Here is a 25,460-nt window from a genome sequence, read left to right as displayed (position 1 = left end):
AGCGAAGGACCGCATTCGAATTTGGTGTGTGGGTGCAACCCACGTCAAAATCCAAGATGGCCGCCGCCATGTATGTCTGATGCCATGTATGTCTGAACCTTGTAACCTGCATATCTTGAAAAATAAGCGAAGTACCAACTTCTAATTTGGTGTGTGGGTGTATCTCGCCATAAGGAAGAACGCTATTGAAAATTGGGTCGCCATGTCAAAATCCAAGATGGCCGCCGCCATGAACCTTGTGAGATGAATATCTTGAAAAATAAGCGAAGTACCAACTTCTAATTTGGTGTGTGGGTGTATCTCGGCATAAGGACGAACGCTATTGAAAATTGGGTCGCCACGTCAAAGTCCAAGATGGCCGCCACCATATATATGTCTGAAACTTGTGAGCGAAATATCTCGAAAAATAAGCGAAGTACCGACGTCTAATCTGGTGTGTGGGTGTATCTAGGCACAAGCAAGAACGCTGTTTAAAATTGGGCCGCCACGTCAAAATCCAAGATGGCCGCCGCCATGTATGTCTGATGCCATGTATGTCTGAACCTTGTAACCTGCATATCTTGAAAAATAAGCGAAGTACCAACTTCTAATCTGGTGTGTGGGTGTATCTAGGCATAAGGAAGAACGCTATTGAAAATTGGGTCGCCACGTCAAAATCCAAGATGGCCGCCGCCTTGTATGTCTGAACCTTGTGAGATGAATATCTTGAAAAATAAGCGAAGTACTAACGTCTAATCTGGTGTGTGGGTGTATCTCGGCATAAGGACGAACGCTATTGAAAATTGGGGCGCCACGTCAAAATCCAAGATGGCCGCCACCATATATATTCCTGAAACTTGTGAGCGAAATATCTCGAACAATAAGCGAAGTACCAACGTCTAATCTGGTGTGTGGGTGTATCTATTGGGTCGCCACGTCAAAATCCAAGATGGCCGCCACTATATGTCTGAACCTTGTGAGCGAAATATCTTGGAAAAATAAGCGAAGTACCAACTTCTAATCTGGTGTGTGGGTGTATCTAGGCATAAGGAAGAACGCTATTGAAAATTGGGTCGCCATGTCAAAATCCAAGATGGCCGCCGCCATGTATGTCCGAACCTTGTGAGATGAATATCTTGAAAAATAAGCGAAGTACCAACTTCTAATTTAGTGTGTGGGTGTATCTCGCCATAAGGAAGAACGCTATTGAAAATTGGGTCGCCACGTCAAAATCCAAGATGGCCGCCACCATATATATGTCTGAATCTTGTGAGAAGAATATCTTGAAAGATAAGCGAAGTACCAACTTCTAATTTGGTGTGTGGGTGTATCTCGGCAAAAGGAAGACCGCTATTGTAAAGTGGGTCGCCACGTCAAAATCCAGGACGGCCGCCACCATATATATGTCTGAACCTTGTGAGCGAAATATCTTGAAAAATAAGCGAAGTACCTTCTGGTGTGTGGGTGTATCTAGGCATAAGGAAGAACGCTATTGAAAATTAGGTCGCCACGTCAAAATCCAAGATGGCCGCCTCCATGTATGGCTGACGCTTGTGAGCGAAATATCATATCATAGCATGTTTTCTGTGTGTTCCACTTTGTCAACTCACATCACTTCCCCGACGGGGGACCTAGGCGTAACGCTTGTTCGTTTTTGGTAGCACTACCTTTTTAGACTCATCCTTGGTTCCTCTTGGGCATTCAAAAGTCAACGCCAATATCTGGATTGGCACTCTATAGGCCGACCAATCCTGATGGCACAGATAGATTACCTACTCCATGAAGTTTGTCGGTGCCTGTGGGCCAGCTGGATTTTTAATTGATGGTCAGATACCGAAACGTGTCCGAGAACCTGTGAATTCAAATCCTTAACACCACCAGGTTGTACATAAACCACCACGGCATATTACAATGTGCAAGAAACACATTATGGAAGACTAAGTGACCCTGGCTTCACAAAGGCAAGCGTAAAACATCTTAAATGTGATATCTCTGAGTCGCTTCTGGGAGATCGATCGGCTAATTCCATTCCTTGGGCCTGTTCGGCCGGAACTGACTGGGTTCAATCAACAATAACGGCAATGTGCAGTTGTTGTGTTTCCATAGGTGAAGTTCCCATACTGAACGTGAGCTACAAGCCTCAAAAAATCAGCCCCAAATCACAGGTAAATTTAAAATGATTCCATGAACTCAAACAAGAGATTATCTCTGATTGAAAGCGAATTCCCCTTTTAAAATGAGTGTTTATAAGTTTGAAAAGTTGTCGGTGACTCGAGGAATGTTGCACTCACCTTCGTGCGTTCCTCTTTATTTATTTTTTTTTCCTTTACTGTCGATGGCAGGGCACGGTGCGGCAGCTACTGCATGAAAAGATAAGGAACGCGTACACACACCCACAGTTTGTGACAGATGTGATGAAACCTCTGCAGATTGAGAGCGTCATTGATCAAGAGGTCGGTCGGTGGAGGCAGACACACTGCGATTAAATAATGTAGTTGGTTTTTTTGTACGCATTGAAGACTATGAGAACCCATTGTGAGGTCATCGTGCTAAGATTGATCTGTTGCTTTTGTTTCTGGTTTTATTTGTTTTATCAGCAGTTCTTGTAAACCTGCTGTGTTTAACCTGGTTTCCTTGAAGTTCCCTGTGTCAATTACTTAGAACAGAGTAACGATATATCTGATTTGTGGTTATTAAATGTTTCCCTGCATTTAGGGTGGTGATTTAAAGATGTACGACATGGCATATTGGCTATGAAACTGATGGCTCCTTTAAACCTTTGGCGGAACAAATTTTCCAGCAAAGCTCTTGGCAAAATGGCTGCTTATAGCAATGAAATGAATTTTATTCCGAACCCTTTCGATGCCAAGCTTACTCCGCCAAGTGATTTTAATCCACAAAAGTCTGTCTCGGACCAATAATCCTACAGTATGAGATAAGGCAACTACCTAAGTCTGATAATTGTGGAATTGAAAATGGCTGGGCCAATCTTCACCAAACCTGCTACTCAGGGTACCCAGGGTCAGTTCATGGGCACAAACTACCGCACGCAGCTTCCTCCCCTTGAGGGTGGAGAGACGTCTTATTGTCAGCGGTACGTGGCAGTGCAATCCCTGCCTGAGGGAGGGGATGTTGATACCATATTTTGCTCCCTGAGGGAGGGGTATTACCAGTCTGTGAAATAAGGCAAGATAAATCCGTGAACTTTAATAAAATGGTGTAGCTTGCAAACTGGAAAATCTGATTTCTTTGTGCAAGACAAAGGTACCCAAGCCATAAAAACATTGCCTCAAACAGGGAACCATGATTGTCATGGGGCCCGCAAGGCTAACCCCCGCTCTAGCGGGGAAAATGGCCTTAAAACGATCATTCATTCATTCATTCATTCAAGACACTTCATGTGGGTGTGGACGGGAGGATAAAAGGCTACAGGGATGTAGTTGTAAATGGTAGGTCGACTGTGATGGGTGGTTGTTGTTTATTGTGGAGATTGTGTGCATCAAGTGTGAATGTGCCATGTGTGTTCTGTGAAAGATTATGTTTTGTGTGTTACATACCTCCTTGCATTTCCACTTCCCTTTCTCCTTTCTTCCTTGCAATACTTCACCATCTCCTTCCTTCTGCCTGTTTCTTCCCCACCAACACCAACACATGTATTACAGTTTAGAGAGCCCTGTGTGAGATGAAGAGTGCTGGGAAGGGACTTAGCACAGGAGAAAAAAACACCTTTAGAGGCCATTTTTCCCCGCAAAGCGGGGGTTGGCCTTTTTCGGGCACCGTGGTTGTTGTTTTTGTTGGTCCCCTTTTTGAAGCAATGTTTTACGGCCAGATGCCCTTCCTGCCGCCAACCCTTTTTGTCGCCTTTTACGACAAACAGGGAATTACCAGTGAACTGGTACTCAATTAGCCGACCTCGGAAGGATGACAGGCTGAGTCAACCCCCCTGGCGAGATAGAGAGATGGATTGAATTACCTTTTCCTGTGCTTTAACTATGTACGAGTTACGTGTGCACGAGACGTCTTCCCTCATCCTCCCCCCGAAGCTGTCCCATGCTGTTCCCCCCTCCCGCCCTCTCTGCAAACCAAATGAGCCCAGCTTTATCCTCACCCCCCCCCCTCCCCATTCTCTTCACTACTTGTGCCATCTCCACAAACATAAAATGATGCAGCGCAGTTCCTTTTGAGAGGATGTCTTGGCTTCTACGAATGTAATAAATCCCACATTATATTTGAAGTGTTTATCATTTGAGTTTGGAATGAGACGTACATAGTGTCGAGTTAAATGCAAATGTACATGTCCCCAAACAACGTCATTTACAAATCTGCTCATTTGTTTTTATTTATAGATCATAAACGCTGCAGATAAGGGATAAAAAGATTTTGATGTTCCCTCCTTGTACTGATGTGCAACTTGTGTCATTTTCTCCGCAGGTTCTAAACCTGTCTGGAGGTGAATTGCAGCGAGTGGCACTGGCTCTCTGCCTCGGAAAACCTGCAGACGTGTATTTGATAGATGAACCTTCGGCCTACCTCGATTCTGAGCAACGATTGATGGCGGCCAAAGTCATCAAGAGGTGGGAGTCCTTCCTTGACGTGTCTTATCAAAATGCACAAGAAGCTGTTTCGGGGTTGTGAAGTTGCTCAATTGTATCTTTCATCTGATATCCTACACAAGCTCAAACATTGAGAATTTAACTTGTGTCATTGGAATCTTCAACGTGCCACCACCACTTGTCTCCATATCCCCCAACCAATCTTGGCACCAGGTTCATTCTACATGCAAAGAAGACCGCCTTCGTGGTGGAACACGACTTCATAATGGCTACATACCTAGCTGACCGGGTTATAGTCTTTGAAGGTATTCCTTCGGTCAAGACCCGTGCTAACACGTAAGGTGCAACACATGTAACACCACGCTCGTATTGTGCGCAATTTACTCTTTTTTTTTTAAATTGAGGAGCGTACTTCCATGGTTATTTTTACTTGTTATTTTTCCAGTCCCCAGACACTATTGGCAGGAATGAATAAATTTCTCGCATCCCTCGAGATCACATTCAGAAGAGACCCAAATAATTTCCGACCCAGAATCAACAAGCTGCATTCTATAAAGGTAACTTCCCTCCTCTCCCAACTTGTAACTTCCAACTCTTCCTCGACCAATCATTGAATGCTGTGCATTTTGTTTCGTAATTTTTGGGATCGCTGAAGAGGGAGTGCCACGAGTCGTATTCACAACACAAATTTTGTTTAGGGTTATTATGATAGAGCTGTAAAGACCATCTGGCCAGTGTCGGATTCTTTCCAAGGAACGCTTGTTTGTGGAGTAGACTTTTGCAAAGCAATTCTTTGTGGGGATTTGTGATAGACTTGGCTGCAGCATTGTAGAAAATGCCAGTGTCCGGCTTTCCAATGTCAGCATTTACATGGAGGAATTTTTGGATTGTTATGCTCCTCACATGAGTTTAACAAGCTCGTTGAAGTTGTATCTACAACTTGTCTCAACTCCAAGCAAAGCTGTATGGTGATGCAGAAATCATACCTTTTATTTTCCATACTAGCACATAAGACCCATCAATCTTTGCGTTATTGAAGGGGAGGGGGGGACGGGGATGTATAAAACATGGACACTGCTAGAACTTCCAGGAAAGAAAGAAGTCGGGATTTCCAAAAAAAAAAAGTGGAACTGGGGTGAATTAATGGGGGTAGAATAGATCAAGGGGATGGGGGAAGACGAGAGATGGTGGTGAACAGCTGTTTTAAAGACTTAGAGGGAGGAGTGGGATTTGTTCCGGAGACGGGAGTCAAGAGGAATGAAGGAGTGAAGGTGAGCAGAGAGTCTTGATTTTGACAGTTTAACCAGAAGAGGGTTACTGGCAGATCTTGTGCGACCTGTAGGAATATTTGGGGGACAGAGCACAGATAGAGCTAGGGGAGCTAGGCTAGATAGGAATCGGTAGAAGACAGAAAGACCACCAAACTGCCTGTGGTGAGTGAGTGAAAGGCCCTCGGAGTTAGCTTCATCGCAGGAGATTCCAACTTGGATTTAGTTGGATTTATTGAAATCCGTTAATCCGTTCTCAAGTTATAAGACAGACAGACATGGCTCCTTTTATAATATACAGACTTGGCATTTAATATGGAATTTTTTTTTTCCCTTGACTTGGGTTTCCTTTCTGAACTCAGAATATCAATCTGGTGAGTTTCTTTTACGCTTCGGTGATTTCTTTGATAAAAGAACCATGTCACTGATTGTCTGTCACAGCAAGAAGTCAATAACAGGATTATATCACAGGTGGCGTGACAAAATGTACGGACAGGTACATTTGACGATTGGCTTCACAATCGGGTATATAAGGGTTGTTGCGTTCTGTATTAGTGGAAAACAACTGCTGCACGTCTACAAAAGTTATTGCCGCTTCCTCTGGAGATGATCCGTCAACTCGACAATGCTGTTTGTCATGGAGTGGTGGCTTTACGAAATTCCGGCATGAAACAGTGTGCTATTGCTCGGCAGAATGGCATCACTCAAGGTCAGGTGTCAAAGATCCCGAAACGAAATGCTCAGAGGGGTGTCCCTCCTCCAATATCGAGGCCAGGACGTCGCGCAGAACCACAAGGAGGGATGATCGCCAGCTGCACCGGTTAGTCCGCAATGGCCGTACCAAGTCAGCTAATCGGCTTAGGGCTGAGTGGCAGCAACTGACAAATGTGCCTGTATCCAGAAGGCTAGTCAACCAACGACTGGTTCAAGCAGGCTATCGTGCCAGGCATCCCCTGAGAAAGCCACGCCTGACAAGACCACACCACCAGCGCCGATTGCAGTGGGCCAGAGAGCACCGTCAATGGCAGCCAGGACACTGGAATCACGTGATCTTCAGTGACAAGTCTTGATTTCTGGTCTATCGTCAAGATGGCCATGTCCGAGTGCGCAGACAAGTGCATGAAGCCTACAACGAAGATTGTATAGTGCCGAGAGTCCAAGCTGGAGGTGGTGGGGTGACCGTTTGGGCTGCTTTTCATGCAGGGGGCAAAACTGACCTGGTTGTTCTGAATGGAAACCTGAACCAGTTCAAGTACAGGGCCATTCTGGAAGAAACATTGCTTCCATTTGCTCGTGTAGCCTTTCGAGGCAACTTTGTCTTCCAAGATGACAATGCATGGCCTCATCGTGCTCGCATGATCCAACACTTTCTTGCTGACCGTGGTGTAGAGCATATGGAGTGGCCTGCCATGTCACCGGATATGAATCCGATAGAGAACTTGTGGGCAGAATTAACGCATCAAATCGACAACTTGGACCAGCAGCCGACCTCTGTGCGTGAATTGCAGCAGGCTATTGTAACTGCATGGCAAGCGATTCCTGTCCAAACCTTGGCAAATCTCGTGAACGGCATGCCTCAATGTGTACGTGCTCTCCTGAATGCTCGTGGGGGTTACACGACGTACTGAACTGTAATTTTACTGTCCGTAAACCCAGTTGTAATTTAACTTTTGTTTTTGTTAAAAAAAAAATTGGCTAATGTGCAAAATAAAGAAATACTTCTGGAAAACGTACAGAAGTTTAACACAGTACTGTCCGTGAATTGAGTTCAATATCAGTTGACATCACTTTCAAGGATCAATTTATTTGCTTTGAAAGGTCAAATGTGGTTTTTGTTTCTTTTAAAGGTCACATTAACAAAATCTAGAATAATTTCAACATAATTCCAATGAACTTTTGGTTCCAAGTCAACTTGAAAAGTAAGTTCACCCCCACAAAAAATATATTCCATATTAAATGCCAAGTCTGTAGATATACATTTTCTATATTTATTTATGTGTTCATCTCCAATACTGCTACTAAAAACCTGGCAATGGGTTCAAAATTTCAAATTGAGGTTCACTCTTAACTTTTATCTTCATTAGAATCTTCAAACACTGCCACATTACACAAAACATTGCAAAAGATAAAATCACATTGCCAAGTTGATGAAAATTGCTTGGATACATAACCCGATGCTCAGAGTAACATTCATCACTTGATGTCCTCTGTGACACCATGCTTCATGGGTAAATAGTAAAAAATTATCTATTCATGAATCTCCTTTTACAGTAAATACACTAAGATTGGTTCACTTACAAAAGATCCACACCTATAAAAAGGAATATCAATAACAATTACATCTAACAGTTAATAATTTGCACTGCTAAAGCTGCAGCAATTACTGCTTACAATGGCTTAACAACAACAAAACTCCGCCCGTATGACGACCATTTTGTTTTCGACATCAATTAAATACATGAATAATTCTAGCTCAAAAGTTCCCCTTTCCTTTTGGTAAAAGTGATTATGCCGACATTTATGGGTTGAAATTGCCCGATGTGGTAGAATTCGTGATAAACGACACTAAGATTTCGGTATCCTCACAAAGATCGTTTCTGGAATGCATGTTCACAAGTAAACATCGGAAATTAACTTTTCATTTGAAAAGATTATTAAATCAGTAAAACCTGTGGCTAATAACTCATAATATATCCGTATTCTCAAACAGCAGTAGACGGCTCCAGTAAAAAAAAAAAATAGAATGCGATCTTCAAGATGACCGACGATCGTGCCGGAAGACAAAACAAGTAAGCGACACCTCATGATAGGAACGGAAAAGAAAACATCTCATAAAACTTATAAGCGCACATATGAGTCATCAAAACATCAACAAAATCCTTCAAAATTATTACCTTTTGAAATCGAGAAAGATAATTGTCAGAGGCCTCGATGAAAGAGTAAAATTTTAGCGATGTTAATCACAGAAGTAATGATCGTCGCCGATGGATGACGCGGCAAAATGGAGGACACGGCAGACGTTGGAGCTGAATCTAGCCGACTCGCAAGCTAAACTGACTTACTATAGCGTTGCAAATTTACAGGGTATAAAGGTATCTAATATAACTATTTTATTAAAATAAAGTAGTGCAATGAACCAAAAAAAAAATGTTTATTTTTGAATAACAATCGTGACGATGAGGACACCACCATATTTTTAAACATCAAATCAAAATTACTAATAACTAATTTCAGTCAGCTGCATTAAACCGGCCCAACAACTGTAGGCTATGTTTAGGTGTTCCTGCAGGTAACACCGTTAGTGTGCAAACACGAAGCTGGAATGAGCTACCAATGCAATAACGGTCGTCATGAAGAGAGACACGACAGGTAACGATCGTTATTCGATTTTCGCGAGTTGTTGACTTGTTATTCAAATCTTTATATCACAATTTTCATGTCTAATTTGCAACAACACTCTAAATTATGGTTTTGGAAAGCATCATACTACAACCGATGTTTGTATCCAAAGTATAATCATTCAATTATAACCCGGGTTTCCTATGTCAGGTTTTGGTGTCCGTTTTCTTATAGAGAGTGACTGCTAAGGCATCAATCACGAAAAAAACAGAATACGTGAATGGCACCATGTTATTTTCCTTATATCTTTCTTACATAATGAGGCAATTCTTGGGTTCTTTATTTAAATAAAGGTGTACATTTCTTAATCACTGGCAATTATATTTGCAGTGTCAAAAACTCAGCAGTATTGGAGACGCACTCATATACAGTCTGACCTTGACATTTGCAAACCCAACGTATTTGTGGTTCATAACATGTGACCTCCTTCTACATTCGCAGTTTAAAAATATATATATATATATAATATACCAGGACTGGTCTCATATATCCACCGCCGCTGATATGAATTCAGCCTGGGAATTCTTCCACAGAAACCTACTCTCTTATGCACAGATTCACCCCAACTCGTCGACTGTTCTTACCCATCCTCCCACTCTTAGTATTCTGAATCATGTGGTGAGGCAGTTGTTTTAAAACAGCTTGCATGCTCCTCCTGGAAGGCAAATCCAACTGAAGACAATCTTGGATCATTCCACAAAGCTCGTAACAAGTGTGTCTACTCTATCAAGAACCAGAAAACAACGTGTCCAATCTCAAGAATGAGCTTTCAAACTTGTCTCCCTCCTCTAAAACCTGGTGACACCTTGTCAAGACTTGCACCCTCTGCCCTCTCTCTGCTTTGTCCCCCTCTGGTAACTGCAGGACACATGTGGTCCAGCAGCAACCCCCTCCGACTGAAACTGCCTAAATCCAGAAAAACTGCTCAGCTCCACTTATTTATTCCTCTTTATTTCCCCCACCTGGGGAACCAACTTCCATATTTTTGTCAGTCTCATTCTTCCCTCCAGGTCTTGAACTGTTCACCACCATCACAAGTCATCCCCCATCCAAAATCATGATCTTTTCTATACCTGTTAAGCCACCCCTATCCCTCCCCAAAAAATTGCTTATGTATCCATCTTGTCCACCCTTACTCATCGTTACTTTCATCCGGTGTTTGTCCGTCTCGGTCTATTTCTCCCCACGCTCTGCTGTTGGCGTTTATGTTGTGTCCTGGTGGGTTCTGTCAGCTTTTCCACGAGCCTAGACCATTAGTCCAGTAGAAATTGACATTGACCCGGACATTTTAGATAACAACCATATTTTTGTTTTAAACACCTTATTAGTAGTCAAAATGGCCACACAAGAAATTCACACAAATTCACAAATGGGGAAATACGTTTTTGGGGGGAAATTCAAAATGGCCGCCAATGGGGTGTTATAATGTATACTTTCTGGTAAGTATACAATTTATATCCACTAATTTATGAATGAAATTAGAGGCAAATACAAACAGACCCTATATTGTGTTGTTGTACCAAGTTTATACGTAGTGTGTTCAAAAAGTATCCGACCTTTATTTTTCGTGCGTAAAAAAAAAGAAGCTAGGGAGGCGTTGATTGGTGCATGTATGTAGGCGATCCTAATGCACACGCGTGAATTTTTTCCCACCTGCAGAAGCTGTCATTCGACGGCAGACCGCCGATGAGAGGACATGTAAGTGAGCGCCGTCGGATTTTCGTTTTTGACAAAATGACGGAAAAACTTGAACAACGCTACTGCATCAAATTTTGTGTTTTTTGGCCTCGGGGATGTTGAATGCTTCCATTGTGATGACTGCAACTTGGTTTCTGGGTCGTACCCATAAACCCAGGACTCATCGCCAGTGATCACTGTGTTGAGGAAGCTGGGATCGCTGTTCACAGTCTCCAGCATGTCCTGTGCGATCTCCAAACGGAGTTGCTTCTGCTCAATCGTTAGCAGCTTTGGTACGAACTTCGCTAAGATTCTCCTGAAGCCCAAATCCTCCTTCATAATGGAATGAATGGTGTTGAATCTTGCGGATCGTTTCCACTTGGGAATCGCCAAGCTTTACACAAAATTTGATGCAGTAGCGTTGTTCAAGTTTTTCCGTCATTTTGTCAAACGAAAATCCGACGGTGCTCACTTACATGTCCTCACTCATCGGCGGTCTGCCGTCGAATGACAGCTTCTGCAGGTGGGAAACAATTCACGCGTGTGCATTAGGATCGCCTACATACGTGCACCAATCAACGCCTCCCTAGCTTCTTTTTTTTTACGCACGAAAAATAAAGGTCAGATACTTTTTGAACACAGTGGTATCTAATATATGCTTGATTCAGAAAGTTGTACTGAATTTAGCAACAAGTACGTGCTGTCAAATCTTCACATATACATGTATGAATTTCTCATAATGGTGTAAACTTAAGTCATATATATGGATCATTAAAGTTGCATATTCTAGATATACACATCCTGAGTTATTCTGTATAGCACACCCTGAATTATAGATAGTTATTAGCTGACAGCGTTGATAACATATTTCATAATAAAAATGAACTAGTGCATAACCCCTCTAAATAATGTATTATGGCCAGAAGCATGAGTTTACACAATCTTGTGCATGTGCCCCGTGATTTCAATACTGTAACATTGTTCATATTGTTATGAATTTGGTAGAGCAATATGTAGAGCAGAGTAGATCTGAGTAGGTAAAATGCTCCGGGATGTCGCGATAGCTAGAACCCACTATGTACCTTTAAGTTAGTATGTGTAGGCGTATGCCGGGATAATTGCGTATATATTTCCTGTACGGGGACAGGAAGTGCTAAGTAGTTAGGGCGATAAGGGTAACTTTGTGTGTTTTCCCACCCCTGTGGTCAATCCAATGTCCCTTTTGGCATCGCACCTAGACAGTAGGAATTCATGCCCCTAGCGCACCTACATTAATTAATTCCCTTCCCTTTTACATCAATGGAACAACACCAACCAAAACGGACCCTGCTGAGACACGATGAGAACGGGGTGGATCTTTTGACGTCATGGGGAAGGGCGGACGAATGGACGTCACGAGAGGGCGGGACGGTGCGTGAGGGAAGTGACGACACGAAGGAGAAGAAGAGTTCGGAGTTGGACACGAGGCAGAGCAGACGCCATTTGGGGGAGCTGAGAGGATTCAGTCGTGATAGAGTGCACTGGACATTTTCCCCTCTAGTTCTTTCCTGCCTTCGTTCCCTCCATCTTCCCTGCGATTGGATCGCGTGCTTGCGTGGGCGGCTGTCGTGCCGAGGTTCGCCCCCGTTGGTGGCCGTATTCCATTTGTGGCCTCTTGCGTACCATCGCCAACCATTCACGATCTCCAAGGCGCCGGACAGAGACGACAGCCCCAGAAACCGTGGTCCTTCGGACGGGGTGAGCGTTTGAGAGTTGCGGGGCGAGAGGACTGGGGTCAGTGAGCGAGTCGCGTCGAGGAGATCCTTCCCGCCCACGTGTCAGGGCCTAGCCATCCGAGGCCTGCACGATCTCCACGCCACGCTCCCGAGCGAGCAGAGCTAAGAACGCACCACACACACACACCCTCTTTGTTCATTTCGTCGTCTGCCCTGTGGTTTGTTTAATAACTCTGTTGAGCGGGAGTACTCCATATAGGGGGTTTAGAGCATCATATTTCTTTGTTCTCGGAACCGTTAATAAATCCTTATATTATTTTCTGAATATATCTGAACGCAGTTTCCTGTTGGATTTTAATAGATAAGGCGGCGGAGCTTTGCTGTGTCCCGTCCCGCCATTCCGCGCGTTTAACTTTAGTTTAAGTGTTTGATTTGGAATCCGCTATTGAGGTCTCGCCTCGGGAGTTAAAACCTCGCAATTGGCCATCCGCAACTGTGGTGTTAATCGCGGTTGCGTGACAATATTATTGACATATTAAAATGTTATGCTTCACCCATTTATATGCTGTCAACTGTGCGTGAACTGTTTTCACATTGTGCACCACACTTGCAATGGATACTACAAGCAATGCCTTTCTTGGCACAGCTACATGATGTACATAAGCGTTGTTTGCTCCTACAAAAGCATCTTATATCAATTAGCAGTTCTGAAGGCGCTGGTGCCTTGTCGGTGATAATGGGTAGAACTAAGCCAGCCTCTACGTCGTATCCATATTCCTCCATAGTTAGCACAGTTTTTAGTTGACGCCATGTACTGACTTGGTGATGTACTCGAAGGCTATGGAAATAAATAGCTCTTCCTGTAGGTGGCATACGCTCAAGAGTCACGTACTTTGGAGATATCACATTTAGATAACGCAGTTCATCCAACCCACGTCTTCCTGCTCCACCACTGTACAAGGACAGTACAAATTTTTCTCCAACATCTTGTATTGCATTCTTTGACGCTGTAATCTATCTATAATTCCAGTAATCTCTGTATGTCTGTGTGTTTGTCTGTGACCGCTGTTTCTCGACAACCACGGGTCCGATATACTTGAAACTTGCCAGGTATATTGCTGGGGACCCGAGGATGTGCCTTTTCAAGGTTTCATATTAATCGGAGAAGTAGTTACCGAGCTATGGCGATTTAGCCGTTCGCCGTTCGCTTTGGCTTTGCGAATGGACCAAACCATTTCATGTAAATAGAGGGGGGGGTTCTGTGGTCGTTGCGAATGGACCAAACCATTCATGTAAATAGAGGGGGGGGGGGTTCTGTGGTCGTTACTGCCACGTGGTTGCAAAGTTTTTTTTTGTTGTTGTTTGCACGCATGTTTTTTTGCACCCACGTACGGGCACGCCCTAGGATGTTTACACACACACACCCCTACACAAATTTTTATTTTTTTATTTTTTGGGCAAGGAACGGGCACCCACGTACGGGCACGTCCTAGTATCTCCAAAGATCAGTGCATCTGCTCTCCATTTCTGTGATGACTAGCAGTTTCAGTGGTTTATTTTCCCTACGCCATACAATGCTGATGTGGTATCACATCCTGACATAGCATGGGCAAATGGTTGACACATACACAACTCCCTCCCTAACACTTCCTTTGCAACTTTGATAGAAATGGTTTGATTTCTTGTCTGTAGGAATATATCAGCAGTACTGCTCGAATGGTGGAGTAGCAAAATCAAAATATCCATGTCATCAGCAATGACAATTACAACTCTTGGAGTTTGTGACAATTGCAGTGCCTTGCTCGTGATCACTACATTTAGCTCTTTCACGAGCCTCGATTCAGTATACAAAAAAAAAAAAAAAAATCTGCTTCACCTTCTTCACCAGCATGTTCTACTTCAATCCCAATTTCTGTTCGATGATTTGCTAGCAATTTGATCAAATTCTGTTTATTCCGATTGTTTGAGAGAAAGGCCATCTGGTTCCCTGGAACAGGTGTCTTGTCTTCGACAACAATGTCAGGACATGTTTGTTGAAGGCGACGGCGCTTCTGCTCGGGATCCTTGGTTGTTACCGTACCATAACTATCAAAAATCACCCACAATGGAACTCCAGGTAGTCTGTGATGTACAACAGCAGCCACAAAAGAGTCACATACTGATTTCATTGTCCCAACCTTTGGCCAAGGAATCCGATGTAGCAGTGCGCAGCCATCAAACACTCTAATTGCAGAGTCTTCAGCTTTTCGTTGAACAATATCACTGCTCATTTGAACTATATATTTTGCCAGTTGTGATTTTTGACACTTTTGCATGCTGCCATCATCTTGGAAAAGTGCTGGAGATACGGTTGCAAGTTCATATGCAAATATACTTTGGTCTGGAGGTCCACTCGTGTAAGCAGTGGAAAGCAAGCGATGGTAGAGCTCTTCAGAAGACATGTGAATTTCTTCATCGCAAACTGTGAGAGCCTTTCGCATTGCAGCAAATGTAGTTGCTTGTTCTGACCTCTTCATAACAACAGCGCAAAACTTTTTATCATCTAACTTTCCCGTTATTTTCTGGCCAATGCTATAGCAGCATCAACATTAACACGGTGATCTGCTATCAGTCCTGTGGAAATGTTTCTTAGTTCTTGATCTTCTTGCGCAATGAAGGGATTATGGCCCTTGAGAAAGGTTGTGAACTTGTTCAAGTCTTCCAAGTCCCGCCTGATGTTTCCTGCACGAACCTCTTTGTGTTGTTCTGACCATGTTCCAGTGTAAGTGTCAGTCATGGATCGTAGTGCATCAGTGTATGGTGCTACTATATGTGCAGTAAGAAGCCATTTTGTTCTGGCCGAGTCCTTGTGCGTGATGTTAATGAGACCACCTTGCGTCTTTCCTGCTCTCATTAAGCATTGCTCAATGGTCATATCAGACCATGTTCCACTCCACAATAGTTTCTTATTCCTTCGCACAGTGAACAGTCCTCTGTGCATTGGTTCCTCAAGACAGGGACACAGTTCCTGAGAATCTTGGAGATAAAGCCGGCAACATTTTGTATAGTTATTGTGTCCAGCAGCTGCAAAGAATGGCAACATCTGCTGAGTCGCCTTCAGATGAAGTTCCCAGTTACCAGTTCTTTCAGCCCTGATGAAATGTCGCACAATTGACACAAAGTCCAGATACATAACCCACAGTTTTCCTGTCTTGGATTCTTTCTGATTGTTTTTAAAGTCACAAATATGTTTGTGGAATTTGTCCAAGTGGTCATTAGTCGGCACCTCATCTAATAAAATGCCTTGTGCAACGGTATTCATGTACATAGTCTTTAACCCTGACCACATATCATCAGTGTCCATGTGTTTTGGGATTGCACAGTACAAATATGACAGTAATATATGTAAAGTTGGTATATAAGTCAATGGGTCAATCAACAAAAAGAAATCTAGATTTCCACTTACAGATAAACTTTTAATAATACCATTTTAAAATGTGTATTTGATAATTTGAGTGAGAGTTATACTTAGTAAATTTCACTCTATAACATCGTACATTAACGGCATGTGCAGCATGTTCCATATGACATATAATGAATGCACTATTGTCACACACTGTAAAACAGTGGTGATAGTAGAAGTTAATTAAGCAACAAAAAGAAGCGCATAATTGTTACAAATAGTGTGATGATGAAGTAAGTCGTACAGCCGTAGAAGTATCTTCTAGCGTGCCACTTTGCGACCTCCCTCCATGCCTGGCTCTACCCAGTCCTTGTGTTGTCCGTCCAACCCGTTCGTCGTCTAGCTCGTTTTGCCCGGCCCTCGACATCACCTTCAATGCTCTCGAGAACCAGACTATCAGGACGTCTCTTCAAGTGTGCGTACTTTGCCAGTTTTCGGCGCTTGATTTCGTACACACTGTACATGTCTTTTTTTTCTCGTACCTCGCTTTTCAGCTAGGGGAAACGCGTATGCTCTTGTTTTGCCAGTCTTATAATCTGACTGCGTATGGCTCATCTTTTTCAGGCAGCCTCATTCCGTCTTGAGAGGTACTCGTTTATGTTACCGTCCAGAGTATTGACGGGGTCAGATAGATTCTAATTTTGAGTAGTGCCAGGGCAGCGGCCTTGTGGCCTACTCTTTTTGACTTTCAACTGCATAAGGATTTTTAACGTGCGTACGCAAGTTAAAATGCAATAATTTGGCCGTTGTTTGTTTTACCTAAACAGCAGATATGTTGGTGTATGATTACATAATGGCTGAGTCATCTACTGTGATTTCCTGTCACATTTATGTACACTTGAGCTATGATGGCCTCTAAGTGGTTGTGATAAAAAAAACTATTTAAAATTAATAAAATGATTATTAAATTAAACATTGTTGGGTTAAATAATAATACTGGTATATTTTGGAACAAAACATTGTACAATGTGTTCATATGATCATTTCATTCAAGTGTTTACACTTATTTATACAAATATACACGAGAATATTGATAAAATTTTGCATATTTTGGACAAAATAATTATATTTTTCAAAGAAATATGTTTCTATAATGAGTAAAATTTATTAATTTTATTATTTTATATTTATCAGAAAGTATTCACAACATTTTATGTCATATAAAAGCGTATTTGCGAATCATCATCTAAACCTGGGAAATTTATTATTTACAGTTTTCTGATAGGTCATATACTTTGACCTAATAAAAAACAGGTTTCCCCATTTGTGAATTTATGTGAATTTTGTCTGCAGATACATGACAGTCATATAAAGCATTTAGCACCAAAAAACGGTTGTTATCTAAAATGTCTAGGTTCGGCTATTTTCATGTCAATTTCTACTGGACTACATGTCAAAAATCCTTCCTCCCCACCCATCTATCTATAATTCCAGTAATCTCTGTGTGTATGCGACCGCTGTTTCTCGACAACTACCGGTCCGATATACTTGAAACTTGCCAGGTATATTGCTGGGGACCCGAGGATGTGCCTTTTCAAGGTTTCATATTAATCGGACAAGTAGTTACCGAGCTATGTCCAAAAAACGATTCGACCAATCAGAGAGCAGCAAGCTACCGAGCTATGGCGATTTAGCCGTTCGCTTTGGCTTTGCGAATGGACCAAACCATTTCATGTAAATAGAGGGGGGGGTTCTACCGTACTCGCAAGCCGTTCGCTTTGGCTTTGCGAATGGACCAAACCATTTCATGTAAATAGAGGGGGGGGATATAATTTTAGATATATATATAGTACGGGCATGCCCTAGTTTAAACAATGCTACCACATTCACAGATTCGATTTTTTTTTCCCTTAACTAAGAATATCCTTTAGATTAAGGAAATCCTTAGGAGCCGTAGCTGTGCCAGACAACCAATCAGATTGCCTGGAACCAATCAGATAGGACACCTTGTCCGAAAGCAAGAACCCTTAATGAACACGTGGTTTTAAATGACACTTGCATGTTGCATGGGGAACACGTGCTTGCAGATGAAGGAGGAATAAAATTATTCTTGCGTAAAATTCATTTGATTCTAATCGTGCATTTTAGTGTGTGTGTGTGTGTGTGTGTGTGTGTGTGTGTGTGTGTGTGTGTGTGTGTGTGTGTGTGTGTGTGTGTGTGTGTGTGCGTGTGCGTGCGTGCGTGTGTGTGTGTGAACTTTCTGAGAATGGTGAAAGTGGGATTATAAAAGGGAAATATGAGTGCGAAACTACAAGCAAAATATTCTGGATGTCATGAAAGAGTGAAAATTGTGTGACCGAAAAAAAAATATGGCCATCATTGGATCACCGGCCAAGGTAGGATGCAGGCGATCGCCTAGAGTTAACCTCCCGGTCAGTGGAAGCTTACCATTGGTGGTCGCAGATATGTAGTTGTTTGTGAATACAATGTCTGAGCATTCACTAGATATCAGGATGGCAACTGGCTTTGGAACTACCTTGTAACTGTGTAGCATAACAGGGGGAGAGAAGCAATGACACCAACAGAGGGATTTCAAAATAGGAAGTATATCGTTGTTACACAAAAAAGAAATAATTTTTAAAATGTTGCAATGATGCCTGAATGACTGGCTATAAACAAATTATGAAAAGATACCTTTGATGGTAAGAAGCTGCAAATGTAGTCAGCAAATAATTCAGTTGTGGAATCAATCACAAGTGCAATTTGGCATCGTCTACGTATTGTATATGCAAAAATGCAAATTTGTGTCTGACCCCTAACATGCGTTCAGCTATCATGATGTCACACAATCCTTTGTTTTTTTTTGTTGCAGGATACGGAACAAAAGAAAAGTGGGAATTACTTCTTCCTGGAAGACTGAGCAGTCGTGAAGAAAAACCCAATACCCACCCACATCTGTGTCTGCTCAACTCGCAAGCTGTGACTGAAAGTTGTCCTTCAAACTGAAAACTAAAAGTGGGACCTGAACAGCTGTTTTTGTTTTGCAGTCACTTATCCTGCTCGTGTTAACACACGATGTTGCACTCGGTGAAGGTTTCCATTCAGTTTCACCTGCACAGTGACTACAAATTAAAAACTACTCCAAAATCGGATCGATTTTTGGCAAATTTGGACACATTGGAAGAATGCAGACATTTTCCTCAAGTGCATTTCATGTGTTTTTATACCTATGCTTATGCCTCGGAGTCCTTGCCAACCTCCCCAAGCTCACCACAAGCTTTTGGTTATTTATGTTTATGAATGTGTACAATGTGGAAAGAATGAGAGCAGGAGAAGAAAGAAAACCTCTTCTTTTTTTTCTTTTTTTAAGGTCGCTTTCAGGAGAACAATCATTGCTTTTGAGTGGTCTACATTTTGCTGGGTGGTACAGCCACTAAAATAAAAGGTGTCGTTGCCTATGGCAATTGTTTCCTTCGGTGTCCTTGTGCTTTCCTTCACCAAAAGGTATAATTTGGCCAACCTAGTTCTATACATCCATCTCTACAGGTACTTTTCCATTCAATGATGCCAAGACACGTTACTTAAACACGTTGATATTCCTCTCCTCCATCTCTCTCTCTCTCCTCTGCAAAAGCCAAATGTGAAGTGCATCCATCTTTGCTGCAAATTCCCTTTGCTCCAAATTCCCTTTTACCATTTGATGTTGAGGAAAGAAAAAAAAAATCTAGGTGCTTGGTGTTTCAGAATGAAGGAAATTAATTATTACCTCCACCACTGAAGGTGGATGGAAGTTATGTTTTCACCCCTGTCTGTTTGTGAACAAGACATCTCAAAAAGTTGTGAACGGATTTGGACGAAGCTTGGTGGACAGGTTGGGTGTGAGACAAGGACCAATCAATTCGATTTTGGTGAAGATCTGAAAATGGATTCGGATACGAGAATTATTTAATTTTTAAGCGATCCTTCACCATTGAGAGATTGGGCGAAAAGCGACATACAACATATTGTTGCGGATTTGAGAATCCTGTTTGTAAATATCACCCTGTGTAAATGTAATGATCCTTATAAATACCTCCGTTAAATTGTAAAGGTCAAAGGTCGTCCCCTTAGTCCATCGCATGCACGTAGAAAATCATATACCCTTCTAAATAGTTATTTCCTTATTATGTGTTCCAGTTTAAGGCTCTGTTGCCCATTAATTGACACTGCATTGCACCGAATCGAATAAGATAGATCCCCTTGTTCAAATTCCCCCAAAACCTCCATTTCCAACTGCGTCATTGCCAATCGCATTGCCAACTACATTTGCCGCCATTACGGCGAGGTCAACTCGGAGAAGAAGGTGGGAGGAGTCAGCCAAGCGCCAGGAACAAGGTGTGGCTTTGCCAACGCCTCATCAAGGGGGCGGGATCGGTGAGCCCTCGCGACCAATCCAGGCCGAGGCGAGCTCACCGATGGGCGTTTCTAAAAGGCCGGCGGCTTGATCGCCACGCGCCTTATAAAAGGAAGTTGGGAGGGACTGCTTAAGCAGATGACCGAGAGAGCCACCAGGAGATGAGTGAGGAGTCCACCGCAGCTGAGTTGAGTTGAGAAGGAGTTGAGCTTTAACGGCAGTTCGACCCGCGGCCGCGAAGCAACGCCGCTGTACGAACGAGATTGAGGAGGGGCGGCGGCTGCTCACCTCGAGCCTTGCCGTTAACGAACCGGACCCGCACCCTTCCAGCCCTGTGGTCCCACCTCCTCATCCGTCCAGCCATCCACCTCCTGTCATCATCCCCGTGTAAGTCTGACTGTCGTCTGTTTGTCCGTGTTGTCCCTGGGAATAAGTAAGACTGTATAGGTAAGTAGAATTGCACTGTGTCTTCCTCTTCTGTAAATTATTTTCGTTTCTTTCCTTCTCCTTGATTTCTTTGGTTTTGTACAATAGTTAGTAATAAATTCCTGTTCTTCCTTACTCTGCCTTCTTTTCTTCACATCCGTTCGTCTTTGTGATTTCCCCATTGAATACCTGTGGCACGATTTGGCCAATGCATAAGAATCGGGTTTAGTACTGCTAATGGTTCGAGCCGCGGGCTGCTAATCCGCTCGGCAAAATAACATCTTGTCCACGGTCTCGAACGGGGTTGCTCACCTGCCTCGTGGAGGGAGCTGGGCAGCTTCAGGAGCGGAGACGGCCAGTGCAAATAGAAGGGGGATTCATCCCCCCCCCCCCCCCCCCCCCCACCCTGCTAAGGGGGAGCGCCGTACTCCATTTCCGCAACAATATTTTTTTTAAAGTTATGGACGAGTTATGACTAAACCTGGTGGGTGAGTTGGTTTGGTAACACGAACAAGCCGATTAGATTTTGGTTTAGGTCCGAATCCAGATCCGGCCTATCAGTGGGATACAAAACAAACCAGCTTGGCGGAGGTAGTCTTAATGGACCATTGCTGTGCAGGTAAGAATAGCATGGAGTCATAAAGAAAGGGCAAATGTGCTCCTACAGGCTACGCTGGGTTTTGAAACAAAGTGGAGAATGCAAAATGCATGTCATGAGTTAATTTACCTGCTTAGTCTGAGGTGAGAATAATGTAACAGCCGTGGCCCGTTCCGGTTACCCGGTTTGAGTTCTGTGAGTTAGGTCAAAACGACCGCAACTGCCAGCTCAGTCCATAGCCCCGAGCAATTCTGGACATGTTTGTCACATTACAATACTTGTTCGGACTGTAATTAACTGAGTGATGTCTATAGCTCGCGTACTTCCTATTCTGGCCGAGCAACCAGAGATCATGAGTGCCAGGTTGTAGTCGAGTCCACCTGGTTGTCTGAGTCCAAGCTGTCCGAATCCAGCTGTCCCGAGTCAAGTCCAAGTCTGAGTCTGGCATTCCAAGTCTTGAGTGCTCTGCTGAAAGTGTATTGTAAGTTGGCAAAAATAGCGAATTTATTTGTGATTATGTAAATGAGACAATTTTAAAAAATATCACCACGGCCCGAACACGACCCCTTCACTCGACGCGACGACGCCACTGCGCCCCAGCCTTAGAAAACCAACCCTATATAAGTCAATACCTCCAACGACACAGGTGCGCATTCATGCCGCGTGACGTGGTGACGTCATCGCTAATTATTTTCGGACTATGTACAAAGTTTCTGATAGCATATGCATCTTGTCCAGAAAATATGGCAGTAAAATATTGCATTTATTTGACAACTGTCAAAGTTATGAAAGCCCAAATCAGCATCACTCAAACAGCCAAATTATATGGTTGCTTTTCCTCTTATTTTCCTTGCTTTTCCCCTTACCAAATGCGGGCTGCTGTGGTTTATTTTCCCCTTATTATGTAATCAATGAATGCTTTAATATGATTGCAAAGACAGCCTCTTAATTGTGTAAAAATTGCAGAAAGCTGCTATTAAAAAAACATAATTTTGGTAATTATTTTACCAATTTCTTTTAAAATTTCCCTACTTTTCAAGAAAGTGTTTCATGCACTGAAGGTTCTATTAATGTAAAATTTAACATACGAACTGACTTGCCTGTCCTCTTGAAGATGTGTACGGGATGAGGAAAAACACGTGGGATGAGGGAGTTAGGTGAGGTTGATTGTGAGTAGGATTTTTTTTTGTGCCTAGGACCTGCCTCTGGTTACTATCAGCTTGTATGCCCAATTTGGTCGATGCGGAGCTCTCCGTTAATTTCTTACGATTGTCCAACCTCCGAACCCTAACTTGCGCACTCATGCAGGCAAAATTAATTGTGCTGTGCACTTGTTGGTACCAACGTCCCAGCTACTGTATTTCATTTATTTTACGTCAAGCAAGTTCATACGACCACACTTTCTTCTCAGGACAACATGGTGTCATTAAGATTGGAATACCACGTCGGAAAAGAGGGTGTACTTGCTTGTTGTAATAAAAGTGTGTGTGTGGTGTGGTGTGTGTGTGTGTGTGTTCGTTCTCCCTAACTTCAAAGCAATGAAACCTCATAGCCGAAACCTTGCATGCATACTGTAGAAGTATAAAACTTCTAAAGTGTTTAGTCTAGTAGGAAGACTAGGTCCCCCTGCACCCCCCGGAGATATACTTCTAATCAGTGTTTCTAGATTGGAAAAAATGTGTAGAAAATGACTAGCTATGGCCCCAAGCTGAAAAAATGTCCCACATACCATTTTTATGCAAATTACTGCTGCCATTATCAAAAAAACGATTTTTGACATATCTCAGCCAATATTGCAGATAATTGAAAAATGAAGGTGTCTAGACCCATGTTTGGAAGGGCATAGATCATGATAGAACTATTCATAACATGATTACATGTGTCTATGGTATACTAGTATGCTAATTAGTGCTTTATTTACAAAATAATCACAGTTTTACGAAATAATAGACTCATATTAAGGTCCGTCTACACAGACGTTAACACAAAGTTTTATTTTTCTAAATATTACAACTGTCAAAATAGTCCTAGCACTCAATGTGACCACTCTTCTCTTGCTTGTTTTAGATAAACATCATTAGCATTAGTGATTCTACACTGAGTCAGTCATCATCATTTTCATCGAAATCGTCAGAGTCAAACTCTTCTTCTCCTTCCTCTTCCTCCTCCTCTTCGTGCTCTCCTGTGTTCAGAAGATCCACCAGTGAGGTTGGTAGGATGGGACCACTGGACCACATTGGTTTCAACAGTCCTTCATCAGTCCTTATCCATCCTTGCTCCTCATAAGGTTTTGGCTTTTCGATGATAGGTTGATCGGCTCTTTTGTACAATGCTACGCGGTGGTTCACACGCTGGATGTGCGGCTTCAGGGCAGACTGGCATGGAGGAAGGCGAGCCAGATCAACCTTGGACTTGGATGTGAGGGTCTTGTCCTCTCCCACCATTTTTCGTAGCAGCTTGGCACGGACAATGTCCACTGATGACTCGCGACTCTGGCCGTACATCACACAGGTGAATTTTTCTAACTGCCTCTCCACCTCAGGGTTGGCATCCCAGTTGTCACCCAGTTCACCGAATGCCCTGTGAAACCTGGGATTCTTCTCCAGCTTTTTCAAGGGCCCGACTTTTCCCTTCCCTTTGAAGGCACTGGTGCAGTCTTCTCCGCTGAACACATAGTACCCCAGGAGAGTGGCACAGTAGTCCTCTCCCAGGGATTCTGCCAGCTCAGAGACGTTGACAAGTTGGCGATGCTTCCCTGACCCTGTATCCAGGTACACCGTCAGCTTGATGTTGTGGGCATGGTGGAGCAGGATCAGGAGGATGTCTGTGTCCGGTGTTCTGACTACAGCGTTCTTGTATCCGATGGTAGCAGCATGATGGAGGTACAGAACCACCCTGGTATCAGTCTCTTCCTGGTTGCTGTAGATCGTGGGGAGTTCACGTACCTCGACCTGAAACACAAAAAGGCACCGCATTTCAATCACCAGTCACTGCCAGTTTCAGATCTAGACAAACATCACAGGTAATCACCTTTTTTTCAGGAAAAATTACAAATTGAATCGCCATTCACGAAGGGCTTTCAATTTTACCTTGCCATTCGTTGAGGCAAGTTGGTGGGCCTTCCCCTCCACGATCAGCACAGCCATCTCTGTTCTCTCCAGCCTGGTAGCTGCCTCAATTGAGACTTCATCCAGGACCTTGGCGAGAGCAGTTTCCAACTCCAAGGCGAAATCGTAGCTCTCAGAGTGTCCAAGCCTGTGTAGTATTGTGGTGAGCTGTTTGCTTCGGAACAGGTGCCTTACAGTCACACAGAGGAGAATGTGCTTTGGTAACTTCCATTTTCCATCTGACACTGCACGGCACAGATCTTGTCCAATGGAGAAGACCAGACGCTTCACCTTTTCTGTCTCGATGCCCTCCTTGCCAGTCATTAGCACGCTGAGAAAGCGGACAAGGTCTGGAGGTAGGATGTCTTCAGGATTGAGCTCCATGTCTTCAGCTGTTGGTGGCCATGGTTGGTCTTTACACTCTCTGAAAGCCTGTAGAATACCCTGGCGAAGTTGGAGGGCAACATTTTGGTTCTTGTTTGTGCTTCCGAGTGTGAATGCTCGTGCGAGAGCATTGGAAACTGTTATGTTTGAGCTGTGCACAAGCCAGAAAGAAATGACATCACATTTGTCATGATCAACCTTCGTGAAGTGGATATGCTCCTTGATTGGGTCATTCTGTAGGCGTTTCAGTAGTTTCTCTGACCGATAATTTGAGTTCTCATATCCATTCAGTTTCAGTTCCTCGACATAGAGCAAGCGCAAGGAAGAAAGCTGTAGAACTTTATTCTGCTGGATGACCTGGGTTTGAATGTGTTCCAGTACTGAGTTGAATGCCTTTTCATGGGCGGCTGACATGCAAGCCTGCTCCTTTGGTGCTTCGGCTCTGTGAATCGCACGCTCATAGTTGTAGAATGCTGTGCGGAAAGCTTTAAAACATGACGGATGGTGTTTGGCCTCACATGCAAAGAGGTCTTTGTTTTTCACCTTTCGATGGAGTCGATAGAGACCCATTTTCTCAGC

General features: G+C 43.2%; 2 protein-coding genes across 3 annotated transcripts in view; one reads left to right on the top strand and one right to left on the bottom strand.

Moving 5' to 3' along the window:
* ABCE1 (ATP binding cassette subfamily E member 1) overlaps nt 1-19,442 on the top strand; it is an 85,293-nt gene extending 65,851 nt beyond the window's left edge. For both annotated transcript variants that reach the window (XM_078766103.1, XM_078766104.1), the window contains exons 13-18: nt 2,086-2,144; nt 2,322-2,432; nt 4,411-4,553; nt 4,746-4,868; nt 4,978-5,089; nt 18,846-19,442. In XM_078766103.1, coding sequence (XP_078622229.1) covers nt 2,086-2,144; nt 2,322-2,432; nt 4,411-4,553; nt 4,746-4,868; nt 4,978-5,089; nt 18,846-18,893 — 596 coding nt within the window. In that variant the 3' untranslated portion in view covers nt 18,894-19,442. The remainder of the gene's footprint in view (nt 1-2,085; nt 2,145-2,321; nt 2,433-4,410; nt 4,554-4,745; nt 4,869-4,977; nt 5,090-18,845) is intronic.
* A 3,911-nt stretch (nt 19,443-23,353) lies between these two features.
* Nucleotides 23,354-24,546, bottom strand: LOC144888373 (uncharacterized). The gene is made up of 2 exons (XM_078766102.1): nt 24,480-24,546; nt 23,354-24,341 (listed from the first exon to the last, which is right to left on the bottom strand). The coding sequence occupies exons 1-2, from the start codon at nt 24,534-24,536 to the stop codon at nt 23,493-23,495; spliced, it is 906 nt and encodes a 301-aa protein (XP_078622228.1). The 5' UTR covers nt 24,537-24,546; the 3' UTR covers nt 23,354-23,492.
* Between the last annotated feature and the right edge of the window lie 914 nt (nt 24,547-25,460).

This window comes from Myxine glutinosa, chromosome 12, assembly GCF_964187855.1.
Source record: "Myxine glutinosa chromosome 12, kmMyxGlut1.1, whole genome shotgun sequence".
Lineage (NCBI taxonomy): Eukaryota > Metazoa > Chordata > Myxini > Myxiniformes > Myxinidae > Myxine > Myxine glutinosa.
The sequence above is the reverse complement of the archived record's forward strand: the minus strand, read 5'-3'. Positions and strand labels throughout refer to the sequence as shown.